Below are 18,219 nucleotides of genomic sequence, written 5' to 3' on the forward strand. Positions count from 1 at the left end.
GGCTACTCTTCCAAAGGACCTGGGTTCAATTCCCAGCACCCACTTGGCAGTCTACAAACTATCTAAACTCCAGTTTAAGGGATCTGACAACTTCACACAGACATACATGCAAAACACCAATGCACATAAAATATAAATACATACATGCATGCATACATACAAACATAAAGCAAGGAATAACAGGGCACTCCTTTAATCCCAGCGCTTGGGAGGCAGAAGCAGGTGGATCTCTGTGAGTTTGAAGCCAATCTTGTCTACATAGTGAGACAACCACCTCAACCCAATTTTTTTCTTAAATAAAAATAGAATACATTTCTCACTTTCTTACTTATTAGCTGTAGTGATATTATGTAATATTTCCATATAGACAGCCCCAGATTGCTATTTCTATCGCTGTTCTCTTGAATGGAAGTTGTTCAAGAGAGGAGCTAGCTGCCTGTTGTATTTGTTAGGAACAGGTCTCAATATATAGCCCAGGTTAGCCTTGAAACCTCATGATCCTTTTGCTTTTGGCTCTTGTGTGCTGGGATTGCAGGCATTCCCGACCACACTGGGCTCTGTGGGGCTACTGTCCTAGTTTGCTCTCTGCTATGTAACTCTTTTTTTATTTTATTTATTTTTATTATTTCCTTTTAATGTGAGTGCCCTGCCTTCATGTACACCTGCATGCTGAAAGAGGTCAGATCTCATTACAGATGGCTGTGAGCCACCATGTGGGTGCTGGGAATTGAACTCAGGACCTCGGAGCCATCTCTCCAGCCCCTGCTATCCAACTCTAACTGGCTTGAGACTCACTATGTAGCTGTCCTAGCTGGCCTTGACCTGATGAAGCCTCCTGGATGCTGAGCACACATATATGCCTTTCCTGGCTTAAGCACTAAGTCTTGAGTAAATTTATCATACTTGTAATCTTTCTCACTCTCTGAAGAGATTTTGTGGGCCTCTCCACAGGACACGATGGCATCTTTCTCCTATGACAGTGGTTCTCAGCTTCTCCTAATGCTGTGGCTCTTTAACACAGTTCCTCATGTTGTGGTGACCCCAGCCTTAAATTTTTTCCATTGCTACTTTATAACTGTAATTTTTCATGTAGCTTTGGAGCCTGTCCTGGAATTAGTTCTTGTAGACCAGGCTGGTCTCGAACTCCCCGAGATCCGCCTGCCTCTGCCTCCCAAGAGCTGGGATTAAAGATGTGCGCTGGCCATAACTGCAATTTTGCTGTTTTTATGAATCATAGTGTAAATATCTGTTTTCCAATGGTCTTAGGTAACCACTGTAAAAGGGTCACTTAACCCCAAAGGGTCAGGACCCAAAGATTAAGAACCGATGTCCCTACTGATGTCATCAGAAACCATGGATTTAGGTGCCAGCTGTGTACTGTTCTGACTTTACCAGGGCTGTGGTTCCCTATCCCAAACCTCCAGACTTTCAAATCGCACTTTCTCCTCTCAGATTTCCTGAGAGTCCTAATCTAGGGCCCCATCTTCTTACAGGTACCTGGTCCTGGGAGTCACCTCCTTGACCCCCATATCCAACGTTTTCACCACAGACCCAATGTATTCAGTTGCCGGTGGCTTTACCCCATTTGCTATTGCCAGCATTTGGGTCTGCCCTTAATTTTTTTTTAAGATTTATTTAATTTTTTAATCAGTATTTTTATTTATTTTATTTATATCAGTATAAATATAAATTTATATTTATCAGTATTTTTCCTCCATGTATGTCTGTGCCCACAGAGGCCAGGAAGAAAGTCTTGAGTGCCCTAGAACTGAGGTTACAGATGATTGTGAGTCACCATGTGGGTGCTGGGAATCAAACTCGGTCCTCCGCAAGAAAAAGAAGTACTCTGCACCACTGAGCCGACTCCAGGTCCTTGTCCTTTTCTTGATGAGCCCACAGTGGTCCTGTCTCCTGGCCTCTCCTCCTCCACTGTCCGTGAGGCCACTTGAGGGACTTCAGAGCTGTGGCTGTACCTCCAGAGATGTCACTGTGGGCACTGCTCTTCTGGTCACCGCATTCAAGGGTCCTCCCTGCCACCCTGCTTATGAATTAAGCCGTGGTGGCCTCAGGAGATGAGGGCTCAGCTGGCTGATTGTTCCTCGTTCTAGGACAACTGAATAACCCAAACCCAATGTCCCTCCTCACAGAGTCCAGCCTCGGGCCCATACTCTGTGTCCTCAAACGAGGACAAGAGAGACTGGCTTAGGACGCTGTGTGTGTTAAGGAAGAGGTGACTTGCTCAAGTGAAATCCAGGTGGTGTCCTTATTACATCTAAACCACCCTGGCTCCTTTCTCTTTGAGAGTTTCTGTAGTCTTTTGGTAAAGTGTGGGCTTCTACATCTAAGACTTCCTGGCTGCTGATTGGTACACCCCAGAGGTTTCCATAAGCTCTCAGAAAGAGCTCTGTGTGCTTGAGGGCTTTCTGGAGTGGGGGGGGGGGGACTGAAGGGACCGCACTATCCTGCAGTCTGTACCGAGGGAGCATGGAAGCTGTCCCTTGATCATGAGCCTGTGTGATGTACACAAGCCTGCTGTGATGCACACTCTTCTGGCCCCTGTGACAGAACCCACGGGAGGGGGCCCAGTGCCGTTGTCAGCCTAGAGTACGGGAGACAGTGAAACGGAGTGTTAAGCGGTTGTAGATAGACACCATAGTGAGGGAAGGGACAGTTGACAGGACGAGATGTTAGTAAAAGAAAGAAAAGAGGAGCCATTCATAAGGACCTCAGAGTGGGGCATGCCTGTAACCCCGGCGCTAGGCAGCCTCAGGCAGGGGGGGGGTCTCAAGGTTCTCTATCTGGGACAGAGTAGAGGGTAGCTGAGTGTTAACTCACTGACACAGGACGACCTTGAACTCCTGATATGCCTGCTTCCACCAGTGCTAAGTTTACAGGCTTGAACTGTCACACCAGGCTTGGATCTAAGGTTTGAGCACAGCCCAGGCTATCTCACGAGTTTTAGGTCATCCAGACAGTTAAAAAAAAAAAAAAATCCACCAGCCAACCCATAAAACCAAACCAACTAGCCAAGAAACAACAACCAAAACGCTGGGTTTCAGATAAGGAGGTTAATAAATGTTGGCATAAAGGAGCCGTTTCAGGGCTGGAGGAATGGCTCGGCAGTTAACTATCTGTAATTCCATTCTCAGGAGATCTGGCATCCTCTTTCAACCTCCTCAGACACCAGTCATATACGTGGTGCATGCAAGTACATGCAGACAAAATATACACATGTTTATGCATGTAAACACACACATATATAAAGATTAATTAGCAAAACATTTTTTTTAAAGAAAGCATTCTTATTCTTTGCTCTGTTTATTTTATTTTGAGGTAGTGTCACTGTACAGCCCAGGCTGGTTTGTGTGACTTTTTTGTTTCTTGAGACAGGGTTTCTCTGTGTAGTCCTGGCTGTCCTGACACTCTCTCTGTAGATCAGGCTGGCCTCTAACTCACAGAGATCCACCTGCCTCACCTCCCCAGTGCTGAGATTAAAGGCATGAGCCAGCACTGCCTGGCTGAGAATGTTCTTAAATGACACGCACACTTGGAATAGAAAAGTAGAGCTGGAGTTGTGGTGCACACCTGGGATCTCCACACTGAGGCAGAAGGGTCAGGGTTGTTTGCTTATTTAGAAGGGCCTGAAGCTCCAGCCCAGCCTGATCCAAAACTCACTCTGTGACCCAGGCTGTCCTCAAGCGCATGGGGAACCTCTTACCTCAGTCTTCTAAATTCCGAGGAGGGTTACAGGCTTGAGACACCATGCTGTGCAGGATTGTAGTTTCAAAGCCAATCTGGGCCACAATGAGACCCTGTCTTGGGGCTGTGGAGTCTTAAGTGGTGATAAGCATTGGAAAGTTGTTCGGTCTCACTGATAATCAGAGGAATGAGAGACAATGGCAAGGCCAGCTGACTCCTCTCCATTCCAGCCACTTTAGAGGGTCCTAAATACAGGTGCTTAATTAAGACTCTTTCCCTCAGCCAACATTTAGTTGGGCTTTTAACGAGGATAAATCTGCAAGCGTCTGGCAAGGCCATGAGATCTGAAAACCCTTCTACTCAGTCTCCAGTATCTGTCCTTGAGAGCTGCCTTCACACAGAGTCCTGGTGTTGTTTGCAATGTGGAAAAAAATCTTCAATGCTTTCATGCTTCAAAACATGACTCAGCCATAAAAAGAATGTGATGACCAAATGTCCTGGTACTCAAGAGGTGGGGACAGGGGGACTGTGAGCTTGAAGTCAGCCTGGGTTACATAGAACCTGCCCCTCACCACCAAAGAATGCAACAGTTCTCAGTGTGGGGTGTAGGGGTGGTAGTGGGACGGCACGGAAACGGCAGCATATCCAAGGTCAGGCACTTGAGAGAGAGAAAGCCCCCCCCCCCGTGTGTGTGTGTGTGTGTGTGTGTGTGTGTGTGTGTGTATGCCTGTAATTGATGACCAGCTTTCCAAAAAGCTTAGACAAGATTATTGGGAGTTTTTAGCCAACCCGGGCTATATAGTGAGTTTTCCCTGTTTCAAAAAGCTGTAAAGAAAGAAAAAAAATGTTAATTTATGGAAAAATGTCTGAAGGATATTACAGAAATGATAGCATTTATAGTATTATTGACTCGGTGGCCTGGTGCTGGGTCCCTTGCTCAGCAAGCGTAAAGGACTGGGTTCAAGCCCTAGAATCAGTCAGCCGACACGTGGATGAGTCAGGAGGAAGATGGGTGCAGAGTGAGAGAATGAGGGAAGGTCGAGAGTTTTTCACAGGAGACATTAGGAAACCGTGGTTAAAGAAATCTAATTATGGTTTTGGGGGTAAACCGCCAGAACTTACCTTTGAAGAGTGGAGAGGGTGGCGGGGGGGAGACAATTGTGTTTCTAGGCTGTTTGATTTTGTGTCATACGTCCCCAAACGGTTCCCACCGGGGTCTCTCCATGCTCCAGGAGGAGACCAAATGCTGGCAGGGTAGCTCAAAGGAAGCAAAAGTGCTTGGTGGCTGGGATATCACCTTCCCTAATGAGAGCGCAGGAAGGTGGTAAGTCGATAGAGCTTCTCCAAGCTCTTGTTTCCTTCCCATTCAAGAGGCACCAAGCTACTGATAACGAACTGACATTTCTGGAGAGAGAATCTGTCCCCAAAGGATGGCTTATCCTAGTGATTCCCAACAGACCCCACATTCCTTCTTATGTATCTGTTTGCCCAGCACACCTCACCTCTAGTTGTCAGAAATGTAAATCTCCCCTCTCCATGTTATCACAGCCCTGGGGATTATAGAGTGTAGGGCAATGGCCCTTATCATCAAAGCCACAGCCTCCGTTAACCTCTCCCTGGGCCTTTGTATAGACTCCATACCCATAACTAAAAAAGCCCGAGACAGCCCCCTCCTCTAGCCAGGCTGGAGTGGCATGAGCCAATAGTCCCAACAACTGGAAGGATAAGATTGGACGCCAGGGCCCAGAGGCCAGCCATGTGTGTTTAAAAAGTAAGGGAAGAGAGGAGAAAGAGGGACACAAGAATTTTCCACTTCCAAATACCGAGTGACTCATATGTGGAAAGTAAAAAGTTCAGCACTTAGAAGTAGAGGCAGCAGAGGCTTCTGGAGCCTGGGGAGGCAGGGGATGTGCAGTGCAAGCTACATGGGAGGACTGAGTTCTGTTTGTTGTATTACTACATAGGAGTGTGGTTATAGCTAGCCAGATGTGTTGCCGGGAGGGGCTGGAGGCAGAGTACGTGTTTAATGAACTGGAGGCCGTGAGTTCAATGGCATTATTGCATATTACAAAACAGCTGGATGAGAGGATTTTTTTCTTTCTAAGACAGGGTCTTTCTGCATAGTCCAGACTAACCTCAAACTCATGTCAATCCTCTTGCCTGAGGCTCCCAAGTGCAGCTATTACAGGGGTGAGCCACCATGCTTACTTTTTTTTTTTTTTAAGATTTACTTATTATTAGTGTTCTGCCTGCAGAAGAGGGAACCAGATCTCATTACAGATGGTTGTGAGCCATCATGTGGTTGCTAGGAATTGAACTCAGGACCTCTGGGAGAGCCGACAGTGCTCTTAACCTCTGAGCCATCTCTCTAGCCCCACCATGCCTATTTCTAGGAAGAGGAGTTTTGAACCCTCTCACTGCAAAGCAATAGTCATATTTGAGGTGATGGACAAGCTAAAAATCCAGACTTTATTATGTATGCATCAGAACTTTGCATACTACCCCATAGATACAGTTATTTAAAACATTTAGATTCAAGCTGTACATGGTGGAATGCACCTTTAATCTCAGCAGTCTACATAGGGAGTTTCAGACCAGCTTGGCCTGGACTTTGGGCCCCAGAGGATGGAGCGAAACTGGGTTGGGAGAGACTGGTGCTTGTGTCTCAGCCCCAAGGAACAGGCTCGCTGGTGAAGAATCTATATTTTTACACAGAACTTCTGCAATCACTCAGAGAACATCCACAGCATAGAAGCCCCAAAGGGCAGGGCTGGGGGGACAGGGAAGGGGGCACATCTTCAACATCCCAAAGAATTGTGCTTCATAAACAGTCTAGACTGTCCCACTTTAGATGTCTTTGGAAGAGAGGTCTGATTTACAGAGCTTTATAAGCAGTGTTTTTTGCTCTCCAGGACCTGGGTGATGTTTGACAAGCTTTCTCCTTTTCAAGCCTGACCTGACCCCACCCCAGACATTCTGTCCCACTCAGATCCACAATATGAAGGGGGAGGCCTGGCCTGTGCACGACAAAAGTAACTACCCTCCCCCACTTGAGCAATCTGCCCACTGTAAAAGTTTCCCAATCCACACTGACATCCTTCTTTGGGCTGTTGGCTAATTGCCCAATTACTGTATTTCCCCAACAGCACTCTTAGGGCTGCTGGGAATCCACATCCAGGGTCCCTGGCCTGGGTCTAGGGAAGCCTGGGGAGTCTGGAAGATTGACCCTCTGTTCTTCTGTCGGCTTCTCATGCTGCCCTGCCCCCATCAGAGTTGTCAGAGTTCCCAAGTGGCCTGCAGCTGATGGATGGCTTCTGCCAGTGGAGCCAGCACTAGAGATAGTTTGAGATGTGCGAAGAACTGTGGTCTTTGAGTTGGAGCATCTGACTGTGTGTCAATCCTGTGTGACTCTGGGGAGCTTGGCCTCTCTGAGCCCATTTTCTCTGCACTGTCTGCATGGTCGGGATCTTCAGGCTATGCTCTGAGATGTCTGGCACTACAAACCAGCAGGGGAAAAAGGATGGATGGCCTTGTCTAGACCAGTCTTTCATTGGTTCTAAACATCCCAGGCTCCTCCATCTCAGAAAGGGTCCCCTAAGTTGAGAAGGGGGCTCAGTTTCCCAGCGTGTGACTAGGACCCTTTCATTGCCAGTTCCCAGGAATTCTAAGTCCCTAAAGAGGCTTCCAGGTAGGCACTCAGGGTCCTTTTCTTTTCAAGTTGAAGAAAGGTGTTTATTGGAGGTGAGGAAACAGGCATGCAGCAGACACCGCGAAAAAGACCCTCTGTGAAGCAGAGGAGGGAACTCAGAAAGCGGAAAACCTTATCGTAGGTCCTTAAAGAGGTGGAAAAATGAGCGGCAAGTCCTGTCCTACATGGTCCAGTTCCCAGCTTGGCTCTGTCCCTGTGCTAAAGCCCCCACAGGACCACTGGGGAGGCAGGAATGCAGCAGAGAAGGGCCCCCTTCTACTGTCGTCTCTGGACATTTCCTTAGTTGTTTTGTTGCTGAAGGTTAGCGGGAGGTATGTACCCTAGTCACTTGGGGTGCCCCAGACAGAGGTCCTCAACCCCAAGTTGTCCATGAGGTGGCAGTAGAGAGGCCTTGGGAGCATCTGCAAGTCAGGAAGGTGACAGTGGCAGATGCCTGTCCTTTGGCTCTGGGACAGAAGGTCTCACTGAACCACAGCAGGGCTTCCGTGGTGTTACATCTTTGACACCAACCCGGCTACGATAAGCCATGGGGTTTTCTGTCACCCAGTGGCAAAGTGGTGGACTCTTGCATATTTATGGGACACCAGCGCAGAAGAACTTCCAGGGACTAAGGACCGTGGGCCTTGGTCACCTGTAAATGTGACACCTCCGTGCCTTTTGGCCTGACTAAAGCCCCAAATGTTAGCATCCCCAAGTCCCTTCCCTGTTAATCACTTGCAAAGGAAGACAGCCGGTGTTCCTTTTGAAGGAGGCCGTGTTTGTCAATCACCAAAGGCTCCCTTGGGCCGGATGCAGGGTGGGGGTCTTATATTTCAGGGGACCTTGATTAGGAGATGTGAGCTCCCGGTGGGATTAGTATTTATTTCTTTTTGATTTGCTGGTGTGGCAATGGAACCCAGGACCTTACAGATGCTAGGCAATCACTCAACCACTGAGCTATCCCCAGCCCCCAAATGAGATTTGAATTCCTTCTGGGGAATTACCTAGTTTCCTTAGAAACAGAGGTGGGACAGGAAAGTGAAACAGGGAAGCCCTGAGGTCATCATTCTGTGACTCTGACACCTCCCTCTCTGGGGCCGGCTGTTGGGATTTTTATATTCCTCTCATCTCAGTCTACCTATCATGTGAGCCAAACTCCATGTCATTCCCTTCAAATAACCCTACCCTTGGCACTCATTGTCCACCCTTGGGCAAGTTATGTAATAGTTGTATGTCTCAGTGTCTTGTCTAGAAAGTGGAAATAATAATGGCAGCATTTCTGTCCACCCCAGGTTATTGTGAGGATGATAAGTGTGCCAGGCAGAATAGTGCTTGCTTGCAATCTCAGTACCTGGGAGGTTGAGGGAGGAGGACTTTGGGTTCAATGTTAGCTTACGCTACATAGTGAGACCCTGTCTCAAAATAAACAAAGCAAACATATAGCCTTCATACACAGCTTATGAGCTCTATAATAATAATCATTATGATTATTAGCAGATCATTGGTTTTTTTTTTCTTTTTTCTTTTCTTTTTTTTTTTTTTTTTCAGTGGTGGAGCTCAAACCCAAAAAACCCAAAGACTTGTGAATGCTAGGCAAATGCTTTACTACAGACCCATACCCTTGGCCCTATCAGAATTGGTGTGTGTGTGTATGTTGACAATTTGGGGGGGGGTTAGTTCTGCCTTTGAGCCCAAGAGAGTTTAGTTTTCTCTTCTATCAGGAATGTCTGAGGAAGACAGAAATAGTTTTAGTAGGAACCAGGGCACACCCAGGGGCCAACTGTCCCCACACTGGCAAGGCAGAGAGGTGATCCCTGCCTACCAGGTCCTTTGGCCCTTAGCTCCTTTATGGTCATTGCTAGCCTCCCATGAGAATTGGGGCTACGGGAAGGATTTCTCTTTGCACACACTTAGATCTTTAAGCCAGAAAAGGCCTTGGGAGACAGATGTCTACATTCATGTCCTGAGGTCTCCATTAACCACATTGTGATAGGTAACTTTGTCCCGTAGTGATTTGACCAGTATCTGAAAGATGCAGTTGAGACTAAAATCCGCCTCCTGGGGGCTGTATGGATCCATGCTCCCAGCTTGGAACAGAGCCTGGCACACGTGAGCACCCGAGCAATGTCTGCTGCATGTATCTGTTACGTATTTATTTTGAGACAGGGTCTCGTGTAACCCAGGCTGGCCTCCAACTTGCTATGCAGCTGAGGAATACCTGGGACTTCTGGTCTTCTGTCTCTACCTCCCAACTGCAGTGCTCGCTACCGAGCCCAGGGCGTCCCAGGTGTTAGGAAAGCGCTCCGTTGAGCTACATCTCCAAGTTCTGTTGCTCCCACCAATGTCTTTACAAAAGCCACAGTGCTGAGAGGGCCCCTTTCAGGGGGTGGTGATGAAAGCAAATCCTTCTCAAGCATTTCGTATGCTCCAGACTCTATGCCCATTCACTTATTCTTCTTGCCAGGCCTATGACATAGATTCTGTTGAGTGTCATGAAGTCTCTAGAAAGCCAAGCATCTACCAAGCTGTTCTAAAACGGGAGCTGGACGAAGTGGGGCAGTCACATGCCTGTGACCATGGCGGAGGACTGGACATGCCTCTGGGCAGATCTGGCCTCTATTTTGAAGGTTTCTGTCCCCCACTCTGTAACCATGAGCAAGGCTGAAGCCTAAGTGCGTGGGGGAACCCTTCCAGAAGAATTGCTGTGTGAAAGGGCACATGTTACGGTACCCTGAAGACAAGATATGGGGCAGACTTCACATTTCCCAAGACACCAAATCTCTAGTTAGCAGTGCCTATCTTTCTCTGGCATGGGGGAAGGGTGGTGTGAGGACTGTGATGAGCCCGGGCACCCATGGGGGGACTGACTAAAGGATGAGGATTTCCTTTGACTCTGAGATACCCAGCAGGAACACAGGGCTCTGCTCCCCCTTTCATTCGGTCTTTAAGGGACTTAAACAGTCCGGGCATGGTGATGCACACTTGTGGTACTAGAGTTCAGGGGGAAAAGGCAGGAGTATTTCTACAAAGTTTGATGCCAGCCTGACCAAGGCTTGTTTCCAGAAGTTCCAGGCCAGCCAAGGCTACATAGGTGACATAGCATACGTATATATATATTTATTTTAAAATCAGGAGACTTCAATAGCTGCTGAAAGCAATTCTCCTGTTCCCAGGAATTCTTTTTCCCACAAAACAGAACTGGGATACTGTCAGACAACTCCAAAGGTCGTGAAGAGTATTATTGAGAGGCAGGGGCCCCACAGCCAGAAACCCCAGCCTGTGTGTCTTCCAGACAGCAATTTGTACTCTTTCTAGACAGCCCCTCCTTGAGGGCTCAGGGGCTTGTCTGATGTTGAGCTCCCAGGAGGTCCCAGGGGTGTGACCTTTCTTGTCCTTCCTCCCTGCCCCCCACCCCAGGATCAGCTATAAAGAAGGCCAGCACCAGCCCTCAGCAGGCCATCTAGGTCCCAAGAGCTTTTCGGGGACACTTTAGGGACGCACATACCCACAGCTCCTACCTGGTGGCACCATGCAATCCTTGTGGCTCTGTTGGGTACTGTGGGTGCTTCCCCTGGCTGGGTGTGGGGCAGCTGTGACTGAGGAGCAGGTCCTGACCAGACTACTGCAGCAGCTGCAGCTCAGCCAGGCTCCCGTCCTGGACAAGGCTGATGTGGAGGGAATGGCCATCCCTGCCCATGTGAAGGCCCAGTATGTGTCCCTGATGCATCGAAGTCATGTTGACCGCTCCCGAGGCAAAAGGTTCAGCCAGAACTTCAGAGGTGAGCTCATCCTGCTGGCCCTGGTCTCTGGAGAGGGCAGCTTGACCATGCCCACTCTGGTGATGTCAGTGGACCCTTTCTTTGTGTGTGTTACAGGGGGAGGGTGCCTTAGTCTGAGGAGCAGGGATATGTGAACATGGCTTTGGAGGGTATCTGGGTCTAGGCTCCAGGCTCTGGTTGTGCACCGGAGACTGCCAGGGCCAGGAGGAGGCAGAGCAGCCTGGAGTAATTGGCATGACCCAAAGAAGAAAGCAAGAAAAAGCAGAATCTTAGGGTATGGGTAGGGTGTAGCAAGGATCCAGTTCCAAAAGCAGTGGTATGGCTTCCTGGGGTCACCATGTAGGACCATCTGGGACAGAAGTCAACCGTGTTTTGTACTATGAACACTGATGTAAGGGACTGGGTGAAGCTGCATTGGGTTAAAAACAAACAAACAAGCACTACCCTGAGCATGGAGGTAGCCAACTGTTGAGATGCAGGGGCCCAGATGGTAGCTAAGGGTTGGGACCAGTCCTCCAAATACAACCCGAGGCCAGGCACCTGTGAGGACCCAGTTCTCTAGGGCTCCATGAGTTCTGAATTCCAGAGCTCTTTGTGCTTGGTTGAGAAGGTTTAGTGAACAGGTTTTCCCTGGAGATTTTGAGTAACTGGCTTTGTACCAGAGGCACAGGATGGGGGAGGCTCTGTCCCAGTCAAGTCCCTGAACAGAGGCCCTGCCATCCTAGAAGTCTCATGGTTCTTGGAGAAACCCAGCTGACTCTGTCCATGCCCACAGAGGTGGCAGGCAGGTTCCTGCTGTCGGAGACCTCCAAGCACTTGCTAGTGTTCGGCATGGAGCAGAGGCTGTTGCCTAATTGCGAGCTGGTGCAGGCGGTGCTGCGGCTCTTCCAGGAGCCTGTCCCGAGAACTGTTCTCCGGAGGCACGAGAGGCTGTCTCCACACAGTGCCCGCGTTCGGGTCACCATTGAGTGGCTGAGAGTTCGTGAGGATGGCTCCAACCGCACCACCCTCATCGACTCCAGGTAGCGACTCCAGCTACTGGATGGTGTGTGTGTGTGTGTGTGTGTGTGTGTGTGTGTGTGTGTGTGTGTGTGTGTGTGTGTTGGGGGGATGGGGAGCTCGGCTCAGTGTGTGTGTGTGTGTGTGTGTGTGTGTGTGTGTGTGTGTTGGGGGGATTGGGGAGCTCGGCTCGGCCCTGCAGGGGGAAGGGAGCAAAGGATGAGGTGGGGTCAGGACCCCTCCAGGGCCTCCCTGATAGCCCGCAAGTCCCCTCGCCTGACGCGCAGCTGTGTTTCAGGCTCGTGTCCATCCACGAGAGCGGTTGGAAGGCCTTCGACGTGACCGAGGCCGTGAATTTCTGGCAGCAGCTGAACCGGCCCAGGCAGCCACTGCTGCTGCAGGTGTCGGTGCAGAGGGAGCACCTGGGTCCGGGGACCTGGAGCGCACACAAGTTGGTTCGCTTTGCTGCTCAAGGGACTCGGGGCAGAGAGGGGCGGGGCGAGCCACAGCTGGAGCTGCACACGCTGGACCTCAAGGACTACGGGTAGGCTGGAGGTTAGGTGGCTGGGGATACAATAGACTAGGTCATCCTACCCTCGGGCTGTGTAGGCCACCCCAAGAGATGACCCATTCCTACCCATAGTAGTTTCTAGTGGTGCGTTTAGAAATGGCATTTTAATCAAATATTGAATTATATACATTATTGTAATAATCTATTTTTCACTCTTCCTTTCATGAACAAGTCTTTGAAAATTTTAGCTTAAGCTATTCTAAATTTGGATTCTTTTTTTCAAGGGACAAGGTAGGTATATTTGGAGCAGACAAGGATTGCATATCCCTGTGCATCTGGGGTCTTTACACTGAATTCAGTAACCATGGATTCAAAAATACAAAAACCATAATGAAACAAAAACATCTTATTAAGCATAGACTTTAAAAATGTGTATTTGTTAAAGGTGTGTGCTGCCACTGATCAGCTGCCCTGCTTATGCTTTTTTTGTTGTTAAAAATATTTTATTGGGCTGGGCAGTGGTGGTACATGCATTTAATTCCAGCACTTGGGAGGCAGAGGCGGGTGAGTCTGTGAGTTTGAGGCCAGCCTAGTGTACAAAGTGAGTTCCAAGACAGCTAGGGCTGTTACACAGAGAAACCCTATCTCAAAAAACCAAAAAAGAAAAAAAAATGTTTTATTGTTGGGCAGTGGTGGCCCATGCCTTTCATCCCAGCATTTAGGGGGCAGAGTTGTAAGTTCAAGGTCAGCCTGGTCTACAGAGCGAGTTCCAGGATAGCCAGGGCTACACAGAGAAACCTTCAGTAAGCAGTAGATGACTTGATGTCCTAGACATGTTTCTTTACTTGTTCTTTATCCTTCATGTGTCTGTCAGGTGACTTTTGATCTCTCATCCCCACAGAGCCCAAGGCAATTGTAAGCCTGAGGCCCCAGTGACTGAAGGTACCAGATGCTGCCGCCAAGAGATGTACCTTGACCTGCAGGGGATGAAGTGGGCTGAGAACTGGATCCTTGAACCCCCGGGGTTCCTGACTTATGAGTGTGTGGGCGGCTGCCTGCAGCCACCAGAGTCCCTGACCATCAAGTGGCCATTCCTGGGGCCACGGCAGTGTATTGCCTCAGAGATGACCTCCCTGCCTGTGATTGTCAGCATGAAGGTGGGAGGCAGGACCAAGCCCCAAGTGGTCAGCCTGCCCAACATGAGGGTACAGACATGTAGCTGTGCCTCTGATGGGGCGCTCATACCCAGGGGGATAGATCTGTAGTCCTCATGTAGCCACACTTAGTAAGTTAACTTGTCCTAACTCAGTGTCCACATTTCACCTTTGCCCTACAGTCTTCTGTATCTTGGCTTCCTTGTCCATCATCAACCAGTCTAAGCACTTACATGAGTAGATAATGTCACTCCATTAGGACACATTGGCTCACTTAGTGGAGGACATGCTAAGCAGTGGACAGGTTGCCAGGTGGATCTGATCTATTTTATGGCCAATTCTCAGCTAATTGTGCAACAAAACCCTATGGTGAGAACAGGGGAATCAGCTAATTTACTCTGTCAGGTGGTGGCATTTGAATTCATTTAAACAAAACAAAGCAAACAGAAAAATCCCAGCAATCCCTAGACAGGAGGATGTCTGGCAAAGAGCATCCTCAATACTAGGACATTCTAGACCTTTTTTATTCTTTTGGGACAGGGACTTAGTATGTAGGTCTAAAAAGTGAGTTTCACAACAGCCAGAGCTACACAGAGAAATGCTGTATCAAAAAACCAGAATACAAACAACAACAACAACACAACAATAACAAAATACCCCAACAACAACAAAACCCACACTGTAGTCTTTGTTCTAAGAGCACTAAGAGGAGGGAGGTTGAAGAGCTATGCTTTGGGATACTGGTCAGGAAATCAAACACTTAGCTTTTGGAGCTAACCACAAGCTTGGTCTCAAGGCAATGCAGAGATCATGAGTTACAGTGTTAGCTTAAGCAGGAGCGGTGGGCATCAGCTCTAAGTCTTCACTGCCCCAGGAATAGACAGCCCCTAGCATTATGTGCTATTGCATGGCCTCAGTGTGTTTAGCATTCCGCCTCCCTCTTAGAGAAGTACCATGAGAAAGTACGGGTATTAACATGCTTCTTCTTCTTTTGCATTTAGCAAAAGCCAATTGAACATAGATTATCTGAAGAAACAAAACCACAGTGTGTTTCACTCCGTGTCTCTGTGTCATTTCTAGTACTCTTTGCTCGAAGAGGGGGGATGACAGCAACATGATTAGAAGATAAGGGGATAAAAACCAAACAAGCAACAAAACAAAGGCGGGTGGTGGTGATGCATGCTTTTAATCTCAGCACTCCACTTGGTGGGCAGAGGCAGGTGGATTTCTGGGAGTTCAAGGATGGCCTGATCTACAAAGTGAATTCTGGAACAGCTAGAGCTGTTACACAGGGAAACCCTGTTTCAAAAAACAAAGAACAAAACCAAAAAGAAGATAAGGGGATAATCAAAGACTCCCAATTTTGGAAGCTCAAGATTGCACTAAATTTAAATTTCCCATGCAACTCTCATTTAAAAATATTATTTTGAACAATTATATAAACTTCCTCTTTAGAAAGAACTTTGACCCTTGCAATGGAGTTGGGGATGATGGTTGTGTTGTAAGCAAGCATTTACTGGGCTAGGCAATAGCACGTGTATAGCATATGTTTCACTTAAACCCTGGTAACTGAAGCCAGGCATGGTGGTGATGCATACATTTAATCCCAGCACTCAGGAGGCAGAAGCAGGCAGATCTCTGTGAGTTCAAGGTCAGCCTGGTCTACAAAGCAAGCTCCAAGACAGCCAGGACTGTTATAAAGAGAACCCCTGTGTCAAAAACATAAATAAATAAATAGCTAAATGAATAAATAAATAAATCCTATAACAAATACACAGAGACTAGTCCTTTGAGTCTTGGCTAGAGTAACTAAGATGTCATTGTTTATGTACTAGACAAGCAAAAAAATCATCCTTGAGGATCTTCCAGAGGTTCCAGGTTCGATTCTCAACACCGGGATGGCAGCTTACAAATGTCTACTGTAAGCACATTTCTATAGGACCCAACACCATCTTCTGGCCTCTGTGGGCACTGAGCATGCATGTGATGCACAGATACACATGCATACAAATTACCTATGCACATTAATGAAAATAATTTTTATAACCATTCTTCCCACAGTTGGGCAGTAAGAACAGCAGTCTTTGGTAAGAGCAAGGACAGAGTATAAATACACTTTGACAGGCTGGTTTTTGTTCTTGCCTTTGTGACACAGTCATTTCTAGTGTTTTAACAGTAGATGGCGCTCTGAACTCTAGTTTACAAATGAACTCTGCTATTGCTCTGGGAGCTGCTGGGCAGAGGTTTGGGCCCTTACCGAGGTTAAGCTGAACTTTCCAGAATCTTTGGTCTGCCTGCACTTCTGTATTTGGTGTGAACAGGTATTTCTTTTACATCTCTGCAGGAAAAAAAAAAATCACAAAACTCTATAAGGCAGTAAGCCAAATCCCATTAGAAGTAGAACTTTATTTTTCAATTTTGTATTTGCTTGTATAGTTTGCTTGTATAGTTTTTTGGAGGCAGAGTCCTTCCTATGTTATATAGTCTAGGTTGACCATGAACATTCGATCTTCCTGACTCAGACTTTTTTCTTTTGCCTCAGTCTATTGGAGTTTGAGATTACAAGTGTGCCCGGGCATCACACCTGGCTAGAAATCGGACATAATTCTATTTTTTTCACTTGCAAAAATTAAATGAACTAGAATTAGAGGTTGTAGCTCAGTGGTAGCTCATTTGCCTACCATACACAAAGCCGCAGGTTTCATCCTTAGACAATGTAAACGAACAAAATAACAAGTGGGCATGGTATGATAATGAAATAATAAAAAAAAAACAATAAAGCCAGTCAGCAGGATGGCTCACTGGGTAAAAGTGCTTGCCATCAAATCCGAGGCCCTGAGTTGGATCCCTGGAAGGCATTGTGAGGAGGAAATCAGTGCTCAAAGTTGTCATCTTCCACATGAGTGCTCTCATGCATAAATAACAAATAAAAAAAACTCTTAAAAGAAGAAAGGAGTGGGGGAGGGAGAGGAGGGAAGCAGAAGGCAGGGAAGACTATGTGAGCTTCTACTATGCAGCCTAAACCAGGTCACGTTCAAGGAGAGGAAGTGTGTGTGTGTGTGTGTGTGTGTGTATACATACATACATACATACATATATATATTATGTATTGTTAGAGGTCAGTCCTTTTTTTTCTTTAAGACACAGCTTCTCTGTGTAGCCATGCTTGTCCGGAAACTCACTCTATAGACCAGGCTGTCCTGGAATTCAGAAATCTGCCTGCCTTTGGCTCCTGAGTCCTGGGACTGAAGGCAGTTCACTCTAGTAATTTTTTAATATATGTACTTAGCCATACTGCACATAGTGAATGAAAAAAAGGAAAAGACATGACTGCTCCTAGGTGTGGCGGAGGGGAGAGTTTATTGTAGAAAAAAAGAGGGCAGAGTCAGAGACAGGGATGTCTGGAAGAGTCCAGAATGGACCCTGAGTTACGAAAGGAGAAGGGGGAGGGGAGAGGAGAGGGAGGACAGGGGAACCAGGTGTAGCAGCCAAGAGGACAAAGGGTAAAAGAAGATGACAGTAACCAAAATGGCTGAATTGTATAAGGAAGGGCCTCTGTAAGAAGGGCTGCCCAGTCCCTTGGGGTAGAGAGTTCCCGGTAGAGGGTAGGGTGGGTGTGTGTGGGGGGGGGATGGAGGGAGTGAGCGGGCGTGCCAGCTACACTCTTAACCAATAGGGACTGAGGGATGCTGGGAGAACCTGGTGTCCAGGTCTGCTTTGATATGTTAAATAGTCACCTCAGCCATTTGTCCTAGGGTTTGAGACTAACAGTTGGTTTGTGTGAGATGGTTGAAAATCCGGAGATACTGAATTTGAGGCCAGCCTGGCCTATACAGCTAGTTCCAGGATGGCCAAAACTACACAAAGAACCCCTGTCTCAAACAAACTAACTCCAGAGGTTTAAAAGTTTAACCAGTTTTGCCTATAAAATTGTTTATTTCAGTCTGTTCTAGGTATGAAATAGTTTTGCTTAATAATGCATTTTTTTGTTTGTTAGCCAAGGATGACCTTGAACTTCTGATCTTTCTGCTTCTGTCTCCCAAGTGCTGGGGTTGCTGGGATTGCACTCTCTCACTTGGTTATTCAGTGTGGGGGAGGGAGCCCAGTCCTTCATGCACTCTACTGACTGAACTATATTGCCAGCCCACCAACAGTAAATTGGAATTTTAATTCATTTTTTTGAAACAGGGTTTCTTTTTATCATCTATCCCAAACTGGCCTGAACTCTCGATCTTCCTGCCTTGGCCACCAGAGTGCTTACTTAGATCACAAGATCTGCACAACCGGTCACGGCTTGTCCCTGAATGTTCTTAGTAAACATCAAGATTAGAAAAATCAATTTTAGGTTGGCCTCATTCAAGTCGTTGCATGGGCCCCGGGCGGATGTGG

General features: G+C 47.5%; 2 protein-coding genes across 2 annotated transcripts in view; both read left to right on the top strand.

Moving 5' to 3' along the window:
- Positions 1-9,709, top strand: part of Lin9 (lin-9 DREAM MuvB core complex component) — a 215,063-nt gene extending 205,354 nt beyond the window's left edge. The window contains exon 16 of the transcript XR_007834641.1: positions 9,699-9,709. The gene's annotated coding sequence lies outside the window, so the exon portion shown is untranslated. The remainder of the gene's footprint in view (positions 1-9,698) is intronic.
- Positions 9,710-10,882: 1,173 nt separating this feature from the next.
- Positions 10,883-13,975, top strand: LOC127223701 (left-right determination factor 2). The gene is made up of 4 exons (XM_051186446.1): positions 10,883-11,166; positions 11,942-12,188; positions 12,464-12,709; positions 13,578-13,975. The coding sequence occupies exons 1-4, from the start codon at positions 10,917-10,919 to the stop codon at positions 13,939-13,941; spliced, it is 1,107 nt and encodes a 368-aa protein (XP_051042403.1). The 5' UTR covers positions 10,883-10,916; the 3' UTR covers positions 13,942-13,975.
- Positions 13,976-18,219: the final 4,244 nt, after the last annotated feature.

Source organism: Phodopus roborovskii, unplaced genomic scaffold (genome assembly GCF_943737965.1).
Source record: "Phodopus roborovskii unplaced genomic scaffold, PHOROB, whole genome shotgun sequence".
NCBI classification, from domain to species: domain Eukaryota; kingdom Metazoa; phylum Chordata; class Mammalia; order Rodentia; family Cricetidae; genus Phodopus; species Phodopus roborovskii.